Source organism: Panulirus ornatus, chromosome 47 (assembly GCF_036320965.1).
Source record: "Panulirus ornatus isolate Po-2019 chromosome 47, ASM3632096v1, whole genome shotgun sequence".
Lineage (NCBI taxonomy): Eukaryota > Metazoa > Arthropoda > Malacostraca > Decapoda > Palinuridae > Panulirus > Panulirus ornatus.
This window is the reverse complement of record NC_092270.1, coordinates 18894132-18914391: the sequence shown is the minus strand read 5'-3', so window position 1 is coordinate 18914391 and position 20260 is coordinate 18894132. Positions and strand designations below refer to the sequence as shown.

The following is a 20260-nucleotide window of genomic DNA, read 5'->3' as shown; positions in this document are numbered from 1 at the left end:
ATGATGCCTCTACTTCCAGAACCGTAAAATATTTCATAAAGCATTATCTTCATTCACTTGCACTAGGTTCACCAATAAGCCTCTCTGCAAATGCTTCTTCCTCTATCATAGGGGCTGCCCTCCACCGATATTTTGACTGAGTATGGTTACCTGTTGGTGTCTCAAGAGAAATTTAAGCCAGCAGAAAAGAATTACAGCTTTTTGGAACTGGAAATTATGGGAGTCCTTAGTTCAGTACAAGTTTGACATATACTGTTGCTGCCAGGAATGACACCTACACCCCATGGGTTGCCCATTACTTTAGCTTCATCTATTACTGAACAGTTGACATTCGCCTTCTCAGAGGTAGAGAAGAAAATTGTGAGTCCCTTTCAAGACACTTTTCAGTGCCACTGTTCACTCTAATGACTCTGATGATTATGTTATCGCTACAGCTAAGCAGCAAGTTCCTGAATTAGTCCACTGCCTTGGGTCTGCTTCTGCTCTCTCATTAGTGTAGATCAATGATTGCCTGTGACGCATCAGTGTTGACCTCCATACCCGTATGTTCCCAAGCCACTCTGGAGAGAATTCTTGAATACCATACACTCCCTTACCCACACAAGCATTCATGGAACATGGTGTCTTTTCAGTGAGTAAATGTTTTGCCAAGGATCAGTGCAATCATCTGGCACTGGGCCTGTTCCTGTATTCTCTTTTACCAGTGCTTCTAGTAAATCACCACACCCAAGCCACCTCCACCAATTTTCCATTCCTTCCTGCAGGTTTGAAGTAGTGCGCATGGATATTTTGGGACTCGTCTCCCATTACTTGGTAACTGCTTCCTCTTGACCTACATCAACCATTTCTTCATTTCACTTGAAGCTATAGTGATGTTGGATATGTCCAGTTAATCCACTACCTGTGTCTTCTCCTATGGCTGGGTCTCCCAGTTGTATGTATATTCTGCTGTCATCATTGACCAAGGTTGCCAGTTTGAGTAAACACACTAGAAGGATCCCTTACTGTTCCTTGGTGCCATATCTCACCGCACCAAAGCCTTCCACCCTGTATCCAGTGGTATTATTGAAAGGTTTCACAGGTCACTCAAGACTGCAATTTTGATACATTCTTATCCTGAAGTTTGATTATATCACATCTCTTTTGTCCTTCTATGGAATACTTGAGCTTAGAAGCAAACCTGATCGATGATTCCACTCTTTTGCTCCCATTGACTCTGTAGCAACACCTACTGCCTTGCCAAATTCCTTTATATATGTGGAAAAGCTACTTTTGCCCTCATTAATGTTATCCCTGCCTTTCCTTGCCACCCCTCCATACTGATGTATATTCCTTGAGGTCTCTGTTTTGCAAATATTATCCTCATCCATAGTGTTGCAGTTCAACTCCTGTTGCAGCACCATTTTTATATGACTCTAAAGCATTTCATTACCAAGTATAGAACCAAGATGGAGGTCCTGCAGTTGATCACCTACTGGTATGGTTCCATCACATCCAGCTTGCGGTGATCTTTTACTCCTTCCCTGTTCTTTTCTAGCACAAATTCCAGCAGCACCAGCTCTAGGATGTCACCATCAATCTTTCTTACCAGTTCAGCAGTCTCCTGTACCAAAACTAGAGGTCATCAACACAACCCTCTGGGATGTTAGACTATAGACCAACTTTTCCATGACGACATTCCTGAGCTCCCTCCACCCACCCTCCCCCCTCCCTCTTCTGCAAGCACTGGAGTACCCATGCCATTTACTTATCCCAACCCCCTTCCTCCAGCGCTGGACCATCTCTACCAGGACTTTACAGTCCTGCCTACATTTCCACCAGCACTGGGCATCCAGCGGGTTGAAGAACCTGACTCACCTCCAGCTAGTTCTGGATCCACCCATGGTACAAGAGATTTCATCCAAGACATCAATACTACATGCACCTGGTGCTGCATCCTACATTCTTCCACTACAGGATTAACCAGTGTCCACTGGATGGAGAGGGAGGTGAGGGAGTGCTTTAATGATGCGCTCCTTGCATTGCTCTAGAGTCCAGATTCCTTTTTGCCTACAGTTCATAGTTCATCTAGGTTCACTTAGATGGTGTTCAGCCCACTGGTGTGTTAACAACTGTAGTTCATTTAGGCACACTTAGGTGGTGTGTGCAGTGTAGAGGCATGATCTTGCTTCTCTGAACAACATTTTGATGACGTATGCATGACTATATGGGTGTAGATTCTTGGCACAGCTGCTTTGGACATTATTTCCAGGAGTCCAACTAAAAATGTCACCAGCTACTATCTGGAATCCAGAATTGCATCTACCTCATGCAATAATAACGTGAGACTTCTGCATAGCCTTTACCTCTTGCAGCAGCTCCATGGAACCCTAGCATTGCTTCCTCCCTCCTGCAGCAGCACCACAAGACCCTGGCATCACCTTATTTCACCTGCAGCAGCTCACTGTTGGATCCTGGCATTACCTCATCTCCCCTTCGACAATACCGTAGTACCTTGGTGTTACCTCATTCCTCCTTTACTAGCATTGCAGGAGGTAGCATCTCCTCATCCCACGTGCTGCAGCAACATAAGACCCTGGCATTTACTGATTCTTCCTGCACCATGGGACCCTGGTGTCACCTCATCCCTCCTACAGTAACACTACAGGGCCTCAGTATCACCTGATTCCTCTTGCACCATGGGACCCTGGCATCACCTCATCCCTTCTGCAACAATACTGCAGGGCCTCAGTACCACCTCATTTCTATTGCACCATGGGATCCTGGCATCACTTCATCCCATCTGCAGCAAAACCACAGGATTTTAACAGTGTTTGATTCTAACTGCACCATGGGAATCTAGCATTACCCCAACCCTCCTGGAGCAACACCATAGGGTATCAACGTCACCTGGTTCCTCCTGAACCATGGAACTCTGGCATCACCTCAACCCTCATGCATCAACACCATTGCACCTCAGCATCACCAGATTCCTGCTGAACCATGTGACTCCAGCATCACCTCATCCCTTATACATCAACACCATTGCACTTTGGCAACATGTGATTTTAGGTTTCTGCTCTCTTCTCTCATTCCTGTTATTTCTAAAAATCCAATCAGAACTAAACATTACATTTCATTTGTGTATCTAACTCTTACTTTGACTGTCACAGTACACCATCTGCAAGTGGTTACTTTGCAATTAAGAAGTCTCCTTTGGTTAGGCTGTGTCAACATCATTGCACCAAAGGCAGTGCTGTATCCTTGAGGATCTTTTCATTCCAAAGGAGTCCATCATTTTCCTTCTGCATGGAGTGCAGCCTTGTAGGTAGTTTCATCCCCTTCCCAGCATTGTTGGGGAAACCAAAAAAGTCTGAATCTTTTTAAAATGACATCAAGTAATTATGAAATGCACCTTAACTATTCTCTCTGTTCTCAGACACATACCTTCCTCTGTGGGCTAGAACATTAGTCAGCGTTAGAGTAATTTCTCCCACTTATTGTAATGATGCTGGTGCCCTTTAAGGTTCTTTCATTATGCCCACCCTCATTCTTTGTGTTATAAATCTTCTTTATTTAACCTCTTAACCCATAGCATTTATTCTGATGATTCCACTCAGCATGCTTCAGCTCTTTTCCCTCCTCTCATCACCAAAATACTCACTACTCTTTCATAGTGAACATGTCTCCTCTCTCATTTCAGACTTGTGCATCATTGTGCAGCATTTCAAGAGTAGGGAGGAAGTAACCTGGTTGAATTCAATATTTTTCCCTGTATCTCTTTCAGAATTCTGGTCTTTTCCATTTTGATATCTAAACTCGACAGTTCAACCCCGCAATAATATTAATGTGTTGAAATCACTATATCCTTCCCTTCAGGAAACTTCACATAATTGTTACAAAATCTGCTTCCCTGAAGCTAGATGCTGTATAAGTGTCATAAGTAGTTCTCTTGTGAGCCGTTGTTCCATGCCTACAGAGGCCCTTTTCACTCCTGTATGTGAGTATTGCTCTCGTATCTAGGTGGCCATTTCTCCGCCTCTCTTTTAGCTAGAATTGAATATAAAGCATATTGTTTTATTACATCAGTAACTCCTTTCTTCAACTACCTTTTTTTTTATCTACCATTATGCTGCTACCTAATAACCTTGCTCTTATTCACATTTAGTCTCAGCTTTCTTCTTTCACACACTTTACCAAACTCGGTCACTGAATCAGCCTCCAGCGCTGTATCATCAGCGAACAACAACTGACTCACTTCCCAAGCCCTCTCATCCACAACAGACTGCATATTTGCCACTCTCTCCAAGAAACTTGCATTCACCTCCCTAACAACCCTATCCATAAACAAATTAAGCAATCATGGTGACATATAAATCAATAATGAAGTTGAATATTGCTGAGGACATATAATAATTTCAAGAAGAAATTTTTCATGTACGAGAAAAAAACACATGATGAAAAACATTTACATAAGTAAGGTAATAGAGAATAACATAAAGTTGTACTATACTTTATACTGGCCACTTAAGGTTTTCGAAGGAAGGAGTTTATGCTGGAGGGGCAACTTTGTGTTATTTATCCCTGTTAGGATCCTTTTAAAGCATCTCTTCTAAGTATAGAGATCATGGTGTCACTCACTGTGTTTAACAGGCAAAAGAAATATGTTTATATGTAAAAATGAACTACGAAAATTAGAATAAATTGTATATGGAAACTTGCTTTGTAAATTCTTGTAAATTCATGAGTATAATGAAATGAGAAAATTGCTTATAAAAGTAATATACATTCTCATCCTTAGTAGGGCAATACCTCTATAAAGGTCATAGTGTCACTTATGTGGGAGAGCTTGAAACAAGGCATTGCGCATTGCCAGAAACTGTCTTTCCTTCTTTTTTGTTGCGCACACATGATATTTCAAGCCTCTCCTTTCTCCACCACGATGAGGTTGTGATGCAGGCTGGTGTTCAGTCTGCCTGGTGAATCATTGAGGATGCAGGAACATTCTCATCAGAGGACTTCTCAAAAAAACATCAAAAAGGTGCTGAAGTGGAGTTCCTGGGAGCCAGTGTTGGAGGATCTGGAGAGAGGGGGTTGTCTTCTGTATACTGCATGGGATGTCTTGGGCAGTGAATGACAAAATGTGATGCAGTTAGACAGAAAAGGAAGTCGCTAATGTATTCATCTGCAGTCCAAGATCATCTGTTGTGTACACATGTAATAGAAGCATTTAGTGTTAGATTTTATTGTAAGGTACAATGTAGTAGGTAGGATTTGATGGTCAGTATACAGTTGATTTATTTTTTCTTTTTGTTGAAAGTTTTGAAGCCATTCATGAAGTACGAGATACCTTAACTGTTCTTGCTTTGTGTGAAGCAGGCAAGGAAAAAAATATTAGATAAGTAAGAAGGTAATGATGATTCTTTCATTTTTTTTTTTTTTTTTTTATACTTTGTCGCTGTCTCCTGCGTTTGCGAGGTAGCGCAAGGAAACAGACGAAAGAAATGGCCCAACCCCCCCCATACACATGTACATACACACGTCCACACACGCAAATATACATACCTACACAGCTTTCCATGGTTTACCCCAGACGCTTCACATGCCTTGATTCAATCCACTGACAGCACGTCAACCCCTGTATACCACATCGCTCCAATTCACTCTATTCCTTGCCCTCCTTTCACCCTCCTGCATGTTCAGGCCCCGATCACACAAAATCCTTTTCACTCCATCTTTCCACCTCCAATTTGGTCTCCCTCTTCTCCTCGTTCCCTCCACCTCCGACACATATATCCTCTTGGTCAATCTTTCCTCACTCATTCTCTCCATGTGCCCAAACCATTTCAAAACACCCTCTTCTGCTCTCTCAACCACGCTCTTTTTATTTCCACACATCTCTCTTACCCTTACGTTACTTACTCGATCAAACCACCTCACACCACACATTGTCCTCAAACATCTCATTTCCAGCACATCCATCCTCCTACGCACAACTCTATCCATAGCCCACGCCTCGCAACCATACAACATTGTTGGAACTACTATTCCTTCAAACATACCCATTTTTGCTTTCCGGGATAATGTTCTCGACTTCCACACATTTTTCAAGGCTCCCAAAATTTTCGCCCCCTCCCCCACCCTATGATCCACTTCCGCTTCCATGGTTCCATCCGCTGACAGATCCACTCCCAGATATCTAAAACACTTCACTTCCTCCAGCCTCTCACCATTCAAACTCACCTCCCAATTGACTTGACCCTCAACCCTACTGTACCTAATAACCTTGCTCTTATTGACATTTACTCTTAACTTTCTTCTTCCACACACTTTACCAAACTCCGTCACCAGCTTCTGCAGTTTCTCACATGAATCCGCCACCAGCGCTGTATCATCAGCGAACAACAACTGACTCACTTCCCAAGCTCTCTCATCCCCAACAGACTTCATACTTGCCCCTCTTTCCAAAACTCTTGCATTTACCTCCCTAACAACCCCATCCATAAACAAATTAAACAACCATGGAGACATCACACACCCCTGCCGCAAACCTACATTCACTGAGAACCAATCACTTTCCTCTCTTCCTACACGTACACATGCCTTACATCCTCGATAAAAACTTTTCACTGCTTCTAACAACTTGCCTCCCACACCATATATTCTTAATACCTTCCACAGAGCATCTCTATCAACTCTATCATATGCCTTCTCCAGATCCATAAATGCTACATACAAATCCATTTGCTTTTCTAAGTATTTCTCACATACATTCTTCAAAGCAAACACCTGATCCATACAAACACTAAATATCTCATCTTCCCCCAAATAATATCATACTACTTGATGTGATCTTTATCTATCTTCACAGAATCCCTGACCTTAGAGATCTGTTTGTACACCTCTTATTAAGTTCTTCACTCATTTTATGGATTCCTCATGTACTTTGTGATTGATTTATGAAAATGAATACTGTGCCAGTTATGATTAAAGTTCATTTCACTCCTGTCATCCAACCTTGGAAATTCGATTGATGATATTCTCTGTTTCAGGTTGTATATGTAGGTGAGGCTCGTGCTTTAAAGACATATGGAGTTACATTCTATCTTGTGAAAGAGAAAATGAAAGGCAAAAATAAGTTGGTACCTCGACTGTTGGGTGTAACAAAAGACTCGGTTTTGCGTTTGGATGAGAAAACCAAAGAGATTTTGAAGACATGGCCTCTCACCACAGTAAGGCGATGGGCAGCCTCACCAAATACATTCACTTTAGGTGAGTTGATTGATATCTTTCTAATTATTTTTGAGAAGAATTGAGTTTGTAGGTAATGAGATATGTTTCTTTTTCTTGGAATAAGATAATTGAAATACTAGGCAAGTGTGACACTGCTCATATAAAGATATGGGCATATTTCCAGAATTTTTCCTCTTAACATAGAGGAGAAAGATTACTGTATACATGTCTCTTGCATGTCATAGAAGATGTCTTTTAGAGGCAGGAGCAGGGCACTGGTTATCCATCCCTTATATATTATCACTATTCAAAAGGTGAAAGAAGGAAGGAGCCAAGTATGGATTTTTTCTCTATGGTTTGGTTATCCGTTCCTAAACCCTAAAGCTGCTTGGAAATGATGAATGAATGTAAATGAAATGAAAAATAAGGTAATAAGGTTAAGCAGAGGTGCGAGATAGGATGACTTAGGTGTTAATCTGAATGGGGAAAACCTGGAGAAAGTGGAGTGATTTAGCTACTTTAAAGTGGACTTAACAACATTTGAGTCTATAGGAACTGAACTGAGTATCTGGGTAGCAGAGGTTCCAGGAGCATTTAGGATTGTGTGCAAGGAGAGGCCCTTGTCTTACATGAAGGGCAAAGATGGATATGTTTGGTGGTATAGTAGTCCCATTATCAGCATTGTTTGACTGTGGGTCTTGGGCCCTAAACAAAAAGGAATGGAAGAAGCTAGACATATTGGAAATGAAATTCCTGAGGACAGTATCTGGTGTGAGGTAGGTTGATCGCGTAAGGAATGACAGCATAAAAGAGAGGTTTGGTAATAAGTTCAGTTTGACTTGAGAGAGCTGCTACAGTGTGCAGAAATGAATTGGACATATGGAGAGAATGAGCAAAGAAAGACTAAATTTATACATCAGATTTGATGGGAGCAAGAAGGGAAAGAAGAAAGTGATTGTAGTGAGTTTAGACCGCTAAAAGCTTACTAAGTGGTAAATATTTTTCATGTTTGAGTTAACAGTTGTCCCTCCATTTTGGATAGATTTCAGCCATTCAGATATATTACTTGTAAACAAGTTGACCCCTTACTTTTTGCCGTAAAATTTGGTCCTGAAACTGAAACTTTTACGCAAGTATATATGGCATGATAGTTCACAACAGGGTTCTTTAGTGTGATTAGTTGATCCATGCATGATGGTGAAAAGTGAATGCAACAACAAACATGCAAGGATACATCATGTGATAGAACGTTGGCTTACCCAGGACAAAATGTATGCATCACCACAGAGGTCTACAGTCACCTTTATAACTCATTACAGACATGAGATCAACCTGCACCCTCCTGTCACCTTGAATGGTCAAGCAGTCTTTCTCAACCAAACTACAACTGTACTATCCGTCACATGCAGCACACATATGACATTCACACCTCATGCAACAAACATCAACACGATAGCCTTAAACTTACTAAGTACCCTCAGAACATATCCTGGTACCAGAATTGGACATGTAAATGAATCTCATAGTATCCTTTACAGTTTATTTACCCCACCCTAAACTACGCTTCTCCTGTATGGCCATCCACCATATCTGAAACAGATATAACAAAGCTACAAGCTATACCTAACAGCACGAAACAATCTCCAGCTGCATAGCAACCACAAACATTCAGCACCTGTACAGTGAAAAAGAAAATTTCTTGAATCAATCCCACCTGCCTCACATTTCAACATCCTATACTTGGACAAAGAAATGGATTTGTATGTAGTAGTTATAGACATGTTGAAAGTGTATGATAGGGTTGACTGAGAAGCCTTGTGGGAGTTGCCATGAATATGTAGTGTCAGAGGAGAAAGCTTTTAGGTGCAGTGGGGAGTTTTTATCGAGAGAGTTTAGCATATGTGTGAGTAGGAAATTTGGAGGATGAGTGGTCTCAGGTGAAGGTGGTTCTGTGTCATGGATATGTGATGTTACCATTGTTGTCTGATCTGTGTGTAAATGAGATGCTGGGGAAAGTAGATGTGAAGGTTTTGGAGAAAGGGGCAGGTTTACAGTATGTTAGGGTTTGGGGGCCGGGAAAGCGAGTCAGTTGCTGTTTTTAGACAACATTGTTATAGTGGCAGACTCATATGAGATAAACTGCAGGAGCTGTTGTACAGTTTTGGGAGAGTGTTGGAAAGGAGAAAATTGAGAATTATTGTGAATAGAATTAGGATAATGAGGTTTTGCAGGGTGGCAAGACTGGTTGGTGTCATAATGTGAGTTTGAATGGGGAGAACTAGGAGGAAATGGAGTACTTTAGATATTTAGGAGCAGACAGTGGTAGCAGATGGAACCATGGGAAATAAGTGATCTTAGGGTGGAAGTGGGGGGCAAATGTCCTGGGTGCATCAAAAAATGTATGCAAGGAGAGATCAGGCTGTGAGGGCAAAGATTGGTATGTTTGTTGCACAGTAATCCCAGAAGTGTTATATAGGTGCAAGTCATGCACCTAGAATGCAAAAGAATGGAATAAGGTGGATGTGTTAGAAATGAAATGCCTGATGACATTATGTGGTATGAGTAGGATTGATTGTGTAAGGAATGACAGTGTAAGAGGATGATTGGTTATGTATAAGTGAGAGAACTGACCAGGATGTTCTAAGATGTTCTGAAATGTTGCACGAACTTTCATGTCATATGTAAAACACATATCTGTGCTCTCTCTTGCATCTTTATTTGATTTTTCTATGTTGTGATTACAAAGAGTATTGAAGCTAATAGTGTTCCTTTTGGAACACCCTAAAATCATCTTTGTCAGACATGGTTCTGTTTGCAACCACTCTGAATTTTCTGTTGTTAGAAACTCTTTAATCCACTTTGTTAGATTTCCTTTGATATTTTTTTCCTTTCATGTTTCTCCTGTAATACTCCACAGTCTATTTGCCTCATAGAAAGTACCTGCTTATGAATACCTACATCAAGATGTTGTTCAGATGGTAGAGCTAGCACCTAGTGCTCAGCTTTTGTCTTGCTTATTAGATACTTCTTTTTCCTTTGACTGCCACTCTGTACTCATCACTTGTCTTGCTCACTGTTTATTGCTATTGTTCCCATTGGTTTCTCTTAGGCTCTCTCTCAGAACTAGCAATATTGGGTTTGACATCATCCTCTTTGTCCTTTTTAGGAGTATGGCTGGAATTCCACCTGTTTCTTATGCTGAGTTTCTTTAATTATGCTTATCGATGATTCAGGCATTTTCAGTTGCATCAGTATCTATGCTGAAAATTCTTTGAATATGCTTATTGTTATGATTAAGGCATTTTCAGTAGCATTAGTGTCATCTGATAGCATTCTTTTACTGAGAACTGACTTATATTGATCTATTAGCATCTTGTATATGTTTCATGGGTCATTTTTGCTTTCTTCTCCATTTCTGAGTGGCCCAATCACCATCTTATGTTCTTTTCTTTGTGAATTAATGAAAACAGTATTTTTGGTCCTTTTCCATACTATTCATTATTTCTTCACTCAGTCATGTCTCTTCTTTGTTTACTTCCATTTTTTTCTTTGTCAGCATTCATTTTTTATTTATCTAGCTTCTCAGTCATCTATATACTGATTACTTGACCTTTGCTTTCATTGTTTTCGATAGGTAATGCATATTTCTTTCTTTGCAGACTTTGGTGACTACTCTGATCAATACTACTCTGTTCAGACAACAGAGGGTGAACAGATAGCTCAGTTGATTGCTGGTTATATTGACATCATCCTCAAGAAACAGCGAGCCAAAGATCATATAGGCATCGAGGGAGATGACGGGTCAACATTAGTGGAAGATATGGTATCCCCTATAAAGTAAGTAATTCATTGTAGTAGTGTTGTTACGAATTCAAATATAATATATTCGGACAAGGTCGCCAGTAACATATATTTGTTACAAGTAATCTATTGGTCCTCGTCTTCCTGCAAGGACGCTAGCTTCGTTACGTTTCACAACGGGAGAACACGATCAGAAGTTATGGGATTGAATTAAAAGACCAGCACTACATTAACTGTACTTATAATGAAAGAATGCAGGTGTACAAAGATAAACACATAAATCAGGCATTTAACATTTAGCACTACTTAACATTCCAGGTAAGATTTCAAGCCAGGAGGTCTCTTTCGTCTATAACGATTTGTTCTATAACATTACACTTAGATAGACCTGACGTGACACAGTAAACAACATCGTAACACTTAGCTACCTATCGTGACACAGTAAACATCTTACAAACTGGGGCAGCGGTGGCTACAGGGTTCGAGACAGGGAAAACTCACATTACCTTTGCTGGCGGGCTCGAGTCTGCTGAAGGAATCGAGTCCCAGACGATCGTCTGAGCCTTTTAACTGAAGGACCAGCAGGGTAAGAACAGCTAGCCACGCCTCGACCCACCTTGTTACCCTATGGTGCAACCTTTGATTGGTCATGGGCCTAAGGCCCACTGAGGATTGGGGGAGGGTGGCTCCAAGTGCCACTCCTACTTGGCTGGAGGGCCACTGGTACATCGGTGATTGGAGAAGGTGGTATCCGTGAACCAGCTGACTGGCTGAAAGGGAGGTTAGGTTCGTCCCACATCGGGTTGTCCCCTCCTTCTCTTGTCCTGACAGCGACGACACTGTATGGGAGGCCGTAGGTTGACCCCCAATTTGACCTAGTGCCCTGGGTCAGGAGGCCCGAGCGTCGAGTGGCTGGATTGATGGCCCGGCGTGGCCATCTGGTTTCCTTCTCGAAGGTATGAAGAAGGCCTCAGAAATTAATGGGTTTGGCGATGGGAGTGAAATCCGACCCAATAATGGAGCAAAGGCCTTGGCCCTCGCCCTAACATGGAATAGCTCTTACACTATACACAGAGATACACATATACTTATTCATATACGAACATGTGGGCACCCACGTGTCGTAACAGTGTATGAAAGCTTGATAATGGCAGGGAATGCAAAGGGAATGAATTATGGAGTGGTAGAGTGGGTGGAACATAATAGATGGAGGTGGTTCGTGCACGTGGAAAGAATGATTGCAAGATGCATAGTTTACAAGGTGAGTGTATGATGCAGTTGATGTGAGAAGAAAACTTCCTTTGACTTAAGGAAATAGAGTGGAAGAGTACTGGAGGGAGGGAAATGGTGGAAGAATATGTGGAATGGTGTATGTGAGGGAGGCATGTAAGGACAGGGATAAGTGGACATTCTTTTGCTGTAACCACACCCTTGATGGGAGTTCCTGGAGGTAGTGAACATGCACTCTCTTTTCAATTTTTTTCCTCCATAACATTGATTTTTAGTCTCAGAACTTTTTATTGAGCACCAGACCCTAAGAAAAAATGAGCAAAAGAAACAGAAAACAGGAAAGGCTTTTAATGAAAAACGAAGTTAGAAAAAGTTTGAAGATGAGAGAGAAAAAAAAAGAATGTTTGCAGTATATGAAGGGAGAAGGTACACTTGTTCCCGCTTAACTTTGGAGACACATTCCTGGGAAACAATGAAATTTAAGTATATTGGATCCTATTTTACTGCAGGATTTAATGATATGAAGGGGGTTTACATTCTTGCAGATGTATCAACCATGTTTTCACATTAATTGTGAGTCAAATTTTAAAAAACATACAGGACAGTTTGGGTACATTTTTAATCTAAGTATTCAAACAAAACATCAAGCATACAATATTGTATTGGAGATTTATTGTACTTGTTTGCATTTCCCAGTTTGCCATTTCTCGCTTTAGTGAGGGAGGACCAGGAACAAACGAAGAAAGGTTGCATTCCTTCACATCCATTATCTAGCTGTCATATGTAATGCGCTGAAACCATATCCCTGTATCCACAACCAGCATAATATGTATATTATCCACCATTATAACACATGACAGAAAGCCTTACATTATTGAATCTTGGCCCACCCAACTTCAGACTCATTTTTATTGCTCATTCATGATATTTATGAAAGCTAGATTCATATACTTTAAACTTAATTATACATGTGGGGATGAATGTAAATATGATACACATGTCCTTATTGAAAATAGTACAGAAACAGAACATTTTCTTGTTAAGGCTGGTTTGCAGGCATAGATGGACAGGGTGATGAATTTTGATTTGAGTATGGAAAGGGTAATATATGATATGGGTCCTGAGATCATCCCAAAATTTTGCTGGAGGGGTTACAAGATTTAACGTATTTAGTGAATTTCCCACTAAGTTAACAGCAGTAAGTTGAATGTTGGGATAGCTTGTTCTTTGGCAAAGATCCTCCTTCATTTCAAATAGATATTGATTTGATCATTTTTGTGGTCAATAGTGATGATATAGAATGTTTTGTGCAAATGCTGAAAGTAAACTTTAAATGGAAAGAGATATCCATACTATCAGTCAGTTTAAGAAACCAGCTGTGAAGGATTGTGGTGGTGGAGCAGGAGCGAGCAAGAGGGAGAAAATGAGGTACAAGTGATTGAGGTACTACCTCATGTCTTTCTTCTTCTGTGTATCATACTCTGCCACCGCCACCTCGCTCATGGGGCTGGTTGTTAACATTTTTTGCTGTACATTATTATATGTGTTAACCATGAATGTGGTGGATTTCTCATCATTGAGAAAACAGTATTACATAAACTCATGCATGATGCAGTGAAGATGTTTCCCAGAGCATGCTGTTTAAAAAGAATGTATTGGTACTGAAACAGAGTATTGATAAGTACATTGTATTAATATGCATGATATTACAAAATAATTGAGGATAGCAGAGAATGAAAACTTCCCATGTATTCCTTGCCTATTGTAGAAAGTGACTTAAGAGTTGCAGGAATGGGGGACTGGAAACCCTCCCCTTCATATATTTGCATTTCTTGAATCTGGAACAGAAGCAGGAGCTAAGCAAGGAATGCATATACTCCTCAAAGGCTCAGGCTTGGGTGTCTGAGTGTGTATGAATGTAACTAAGATGAGAAGAAGGGTATTATGTTTGAGGAAAAGAACCTGCATGTTTCCATCTCTTAGTGAAACAAAGTCCAAGGGTAAGGGGAAAGAATGGTTTGGGAATGTTTTTAGGTTGAAGTCAGGGTTAGTGTAAGGGTAAGAGCTAAGGAAAAGATAACACTTCTGCATGAGGAGTTGTGGAGATATATGAAAGAGTGTAAGGAAGCAAGACCCAGACTGATGTGGATAAAAAAGAAAGTGGATTTTAGAGATGAGTGATTATATGTGCTTTTACACCTGGCCACAAGAGGACCATCAAAGAGAGAAGAGTATTTTAGGAGGAGCTAAGTGAGTGTGTCTGAAGTTTTGTTGTGAGATCACATTTTAGTGGTGGGTGATTTGAATGCAAGAGTGGGTAATGTGGCACTTGAGATTATGATTAGGGGATGTGAGGTATTCTCTGATGTGATTGGAAATGGTGAAGAGCTTGTGGATGTGCTGAAAAATGCCTGGTGATTGGGTATCCCTGGTATGAAAAAGGGACATTATGAGCATCTGTAGAGTATAAATGATCATAAGTGAGCATTATTGGATTACATAGTGATTTGTAGGCTTTCAAAAGAGAAATTTGGATACGAATGTGCTGAGAGGGGAAGCTGGTGGAATGTCTGATCATTACCTGGTGGAGGCGAATGTGAAGATTGATGAAGACTTGTCGGAATAGAGGAAATGATATAGGTGGGAATAGGTTGATAAAGATAATTGAGCTTGGAAGAGAGGTTTGTGTGAAGAGGTACCAGGTGTGATTAAATGTAGAGTGAAAAATAGGGGTTGTTGTGTGAAGCTAGGGAAGTGGGTGAGGAATGGGAGGTACTTCGGGAAGCAGTGTTGACATGCAAGAGGTGTGTGTGGCATGCAGAAGGTGGGAGATGAGAAAGGGTATTGACTGGTGGGATGATATAGTAAAGATGCCAGTGAAGGAGAAAAGAGAGGTGTATGCATGCTTACAGGAAATGATTGTGGATGATTGGGAAATAGCTGAAGGAGAAAAGAGGGGTGTATGAGCATACTTACAGGAAATGAGCGTGTGAGATTGGGAAATGTATAAGAGAAAATAGCTGGAGGTCAAGAGGAAAATGCAGGGGCTGAAAAAGAGGGCAAATGGGAATTAGGTTGAGTATCAGCAAAGTTCAGGGGGAAAAAAGAAAATGTTTTGGAAGGAGGTAAATAGTTTGAGAAAAATAAGAGACCAAATGGGAACACTGGTGAAGGGGAGAAAGGAGGAAGTGGTAACAGGCAGAATTGTGATGAAAAGGAAATGGAGTATGTTGAATAAGTTTGATGATAGGCGGCAGATGTATGGCGTTTAAAATGGGGAATTATGTAAAGTGAGAGAGTTGTGGCATGTGGTTTGTTTAAAAGAGAAAAAGGAGGTGTAAGATGAAACTGTCACAAGGCAGCTGGAGTGGATGGTATTTTGGTTGAAGTTCTTAAGAATGGGGGTGACATTGTTGTTGATTTATTAAGTGGGGTTTCACTGTATGTATAGACCATGGAGAGATGCCAGAGGATTAGCTGAATGCCTGTATGGTGCTATTGTATAAAGGCAAAGGGGACGAATATTGCTATATGAATTATAGATACTTAAGGTTGGTAAGTGTACCTGGTATGATGGTACAATGTTTCAAGAGCGGTAGAGGATGTGTGGTCAGATGATTGCTCCAAAGAATGTGTGACAAATACTTGGAAAAACAGAGGAATTTGTACGTGGCATATATGGATCTGGAGAAAGCATATGATTGCATTAACAGAGATGCTTTGTGGAGTGTGTTACGAATACATGGTGTGGGAAGAAAGCTATAAGAAGCTGAGGTGTTATTATCAAGAGAGTAAGATGTGTTACTGAGTAGGAAGAGAGAAGGGCAAGTGGTTCTAGGTGAAGGTTGGTTTATGTTAGGGGTGTATGATGCCATTATGGTTTTTGATTTATTTGTGGATGGGATGGTGTGAGAGATGATTGCTAGGGTTTTGGACAGAAAAGCAGGTATGCAGTCTTTTAGGGGTGTGGGGACTTTGGGAGTGAGTCAGTTGTTGTTTGCTGATGACACGGCACTTTGATATATAATTACCTATTTGTACTGTATAGGGAGGAAATTTTGCACTTGTGGGGCTTTAAATCATGAGCATTCTCTATCATACAGCTTCTTGAATTTATGTTTGTTGTCTACATTAGCCATATCCCTAATATTCTTTTCAATTCATCCACCATTCTTATACTGTAGAAGTATTTCTTTACATCCTTTTTATCAAGTTTCGTACTTAATTTTATGTTGTGTCCCATGATTGCTCGCTCTATCCCACATCTCTCAGTGAACTGTTCACTGTCCACATCATCAGTCTATTTTAAAACTTAAAGTTTGTAATCACATTACCCCTCAATCTTCCTAGGTTGGCATATTTGATAAGTCTAGTTTTCCCTGTAATGTATATCTCTTAGTTGTGGTGACATCTTTGTTGCCCTCCTCTGGATCTTCTCTAGTAGCTTTTTGTACTTGTAGGGTAATGTAATGCTCTAGTTTTTTATCATTTTTTTCCATTTGTGATGTTATTTAGTATTATATTGTTTATTACTAACAGTGTTTTCATTAGGGAGAACCTTCTGCAGACTCTGCACTAGAGTTGTCATCTGCCAATTTCCTGTTAAGGGTGAGGCACTAAAGGCTAAGAAGAGGCCCTGGAGTGAAGAAGCAGCACTGGAGTTCACTAGATATGGAGAGACTATTTCCCTGTCACCCCCTGGAGGGAGCTGTAGTTGGGAATAGGCATCAAATATGTAGATTGATAGAGCATATGATACATTGTAACTGTACAATAATTTTTTCCACACCCTCTGTATATTGAAGCATATACATTGTGCCTCACTTATTATGAGACAGTGGAATGCATCTGCTTTATCAAGCATTGCTCAACTGTTACATCTCACCTCTGTATTACCATTAGAGATGTAGAAGAAAGATTTACTCATGGAATCAGCCAAAAATTGATTTGGATCTTTATCACAATGAGGTTGGCCCTTATCAAGTAGGTTTGTCATCTGAGGCCAGTGGACTCCAGTTAATTGTGCGCATTTATTTTAAACCCATCATCACCATGGATTAAACTGTTGAAAAATGAAATAACTGGAGAATGCTGAAGATGGAATAAAGACAAGGGATTTCACTGATGAAATAGAGGCAAGAATTTATGCAGATATTGGTGGTTGTAGAGGATTTATAAGACTGACTTATGGGTGATGAAAGCTTGAGAGAATTAGGGAGTAATGATATTAAAACAAGTATCAAGTCATTCTCTTACCTTTAGACTTATAATTGTGTACATATTTTGGAAACATTTACTTATGATATCTTCTAGTGTTCACAGAGTTAGTAGAGAGTATTGTCTTTTTGAACAATCTGCGTAATAGCAGATAACCTGAAGATTTATAATTCAGTCTTCTCCAGTCTCGTATTTGTCATAACAGGAAGATGTCATGCAAAAAATCTTATCTGGCGGCAATGGACAGAGGTGCACTGATAGTCCTAGATTGAATTTTTATATAGTATGTTCTGACTCAGTTTTTTTGTAATTTAATGAATGAGGTATGCTGCAAGCTCTTAACATCGGTGACTTAAAAGTGATTTTCAGAAAGTAAAGAACCAAAGTCACAGAGTTTTTTTTGGTGTTGCAGAGCAAGCATTTTACAACATGGTGAGACAGGAGGAGGAGTTCATCATGTGGAGGAGGAATCCATCGCCAAACCTGCAGTCATGAGGCCTGGAGTTAATGGTAAGTCCACAATAGCAAGTTAATGGATCAAATGTTTCATGAGCAGAATGGAGATGTTTATCACATGGAAAAAAGTATGCAGGGCACCCAATATGCAGTTTTTGTCATTTTAAAGACACTCATATTTGTTTCCTTTGTGGTCTGCCCTGTAAGGCTTAGGATTCCTTGGAATATACAAGTGAGGTTTATTCTAACCCACACATTTTGGTGTGAAAGTCTTGGCTTCACTCACCCTTTTCAAATGCCTTCTTGGTCTCAGAAACTGCTCAGCTGATCAGCATCTGCTTGTGGGTTGACATGGCCCCATTGATACTCATAACTGCCATGTTAGTCACCTTCACATTTAATTCATTTATTTACATTTACTCAACTTTCTCCTTTTGCACACTCTTCCAAACTCAGTCACCTACTTCTGCAGTTTCTCACACAAATCAGCCACCATTGCTGTACCATCAGCAAACAACCGACTCACTTCCCAGACCCTTTCATCCCCAACAGACTGCATACTTGCCTCTCTCTCCAAGACTTGCTTTTGCTTCCCTCACCACCCCATCCATAAACAAATTGAACAACCATGGTGACATCACATACCCCTGCAGCAGACCAACCCTCAATTGGAACCATTCAATCTCCTTTCTTCCTACATGTGCACATGCCTTACATCCTTGATATAAACTTTGCTTCTAGAAGTTACCTCCACACCACATATTCTTAAGACCCTCTGCAAAGCTTCTATATCAACAAGTGGCACCAGAATCAGATGAAGAAATGACCTCATTCATTCACATCCAATTTCCAACTGTCATGTATAATGCAACAAAACCAGAGCTCCCCAGTCACAGTCCTTTCTGTGAATGACTTTGGCTGCTTTGTATGCCTTGGTTCACTCATTGATAGTAAATTGTCCTCATATACCACATTGTACTAGTTTTCTCTACCCCTTGCTCACTTCACACCCTTTTGCATGTTCAGGCCCTGAACATTCAAAGCATCCTCTACATCATTATTTTACCTTTTCCTTGGTTTCTGCCCCCTCCAGTTCCAGTATCTATACTTGATATTTGGGTAAAGGGAGGAGTTATAATGTTGGGACTCTTTTATACTAAGTGTCAAAAGAAATGCATCATGAGTACTTTATCACTTTGTACATTATCCTCAAAAAAGAATACCTTTTCTGCTTCCAAGGCCAATTTCATCGGAAGCAGAGATTCCTCTTCTAGGCAGCCCCTTTATGGCTTTTGACTTGTTCCCCAGGGGAATTTTCCTCGTAGTAGCTTTTTGCCAGTAAGGTGTCATCTTTAGAACTTTCAAAATTTTTAGAGGTTTGACCCCTTGGTGTATCTACTGTTGATAAGAGGTCTGGTTTAGGGTTGGAAATCTCACCCACCTTAACAAAGAATAATCTTAGGATAGCCCCCCAACTTGATTATTGTAAAAATTCATTGCCATAGAACCTGCAGTAAGTCCAGTTTTTATCAGTAAGCATTTTTTTCATTTCAAAGAGGGAATTAAGTTAAAAGAGAATGATTTGAAATCTTTCTTCTTTAAACACCCATATTTTGAAGCTCAAGTTCAAAGTGACCACTTACAGAATGTCTTCCAGACCTTAAACAAGCTTACAATCAGCTTAGACTTAAAGGATGCCTATTAACCCATTCCAGTAACTTCCAGTATGAAGAAGTTGTAAACATTCAGAATTGGTAGAGAGACATAATATATCAAAGTGATGCCCTTTGGTTTATGCAAAGCCTCTTAGAGTTTTACCAGATTGATATTGGCCCTTTTTTCAAAGCTAACATTCCCTGAAGTGATAGTTTTGTTTCATATCAGTGACTTATAAGTGATTTATCTTTCAAGGAGGATTGTACCAAACAAAGGCTTTATGTTCTGGATGCCTGCCAATAAGCAGTGCTCATCCTCAACCTGGACAAACCCTACCCAGTTAGTTTTGGTCCAGACCCTTGCATAGCTAGGAATAGCTTGATGTACTTTGACTTACAGCCATTGTTCTTGTCACACATAGCACTTGACAACACTTAACTTGCATGGCTCATTCTTCGTAACTCTAGATTTTTTGTGATGAGCACCGTGTGCTATCCCTGCCTTTTGGCAAAATGGTAGGAGCAATGGATAGAAGTAGTAGGAGGAACATTTAGGTGGGAGTATTAGGTAGAAACATTAGGTAGAAGTAGTAAGTAGGAACGTTAGGCAGGAATATTAGGTAGACATAGTCTGTAGGAACATTAGGTAGGAGCCTTTGCAAACACTGCACTAGACTTGCCCTTTGCCA

General features: G+C 40.4%; 1 protein-coding gene across 10 annotated transcripts in view; it reads left to right on the top strand.

Moving 5' to 3' along the window:
- Positions 1-20260, top strand: part of rhea (Talin_middle and talin-RS domain-containing protein rhea) — a 639718-nt gene that overhangs the window by 454346 nt on the left and 165112 nt on the right. For all 10 annotated transcript variants that reach the window (XM_071689886.1, XM_071689881.1, XM_071689879.1 and 7 more), the window contains 3 exons: positions 7032-7251; positions 10872-11049; positions 17873-17970. In XM_071689886.1, coding sequence (XP_071545987.1) covers positions 7032-7251; positions 10872-11049; positions 17873-17970 — 496 coding nt within the window. The remainder of the gene's footprint in view (positions 1-7031; positions 7252-10871; positions 11050-17872; positions 17971-20260) is intronic.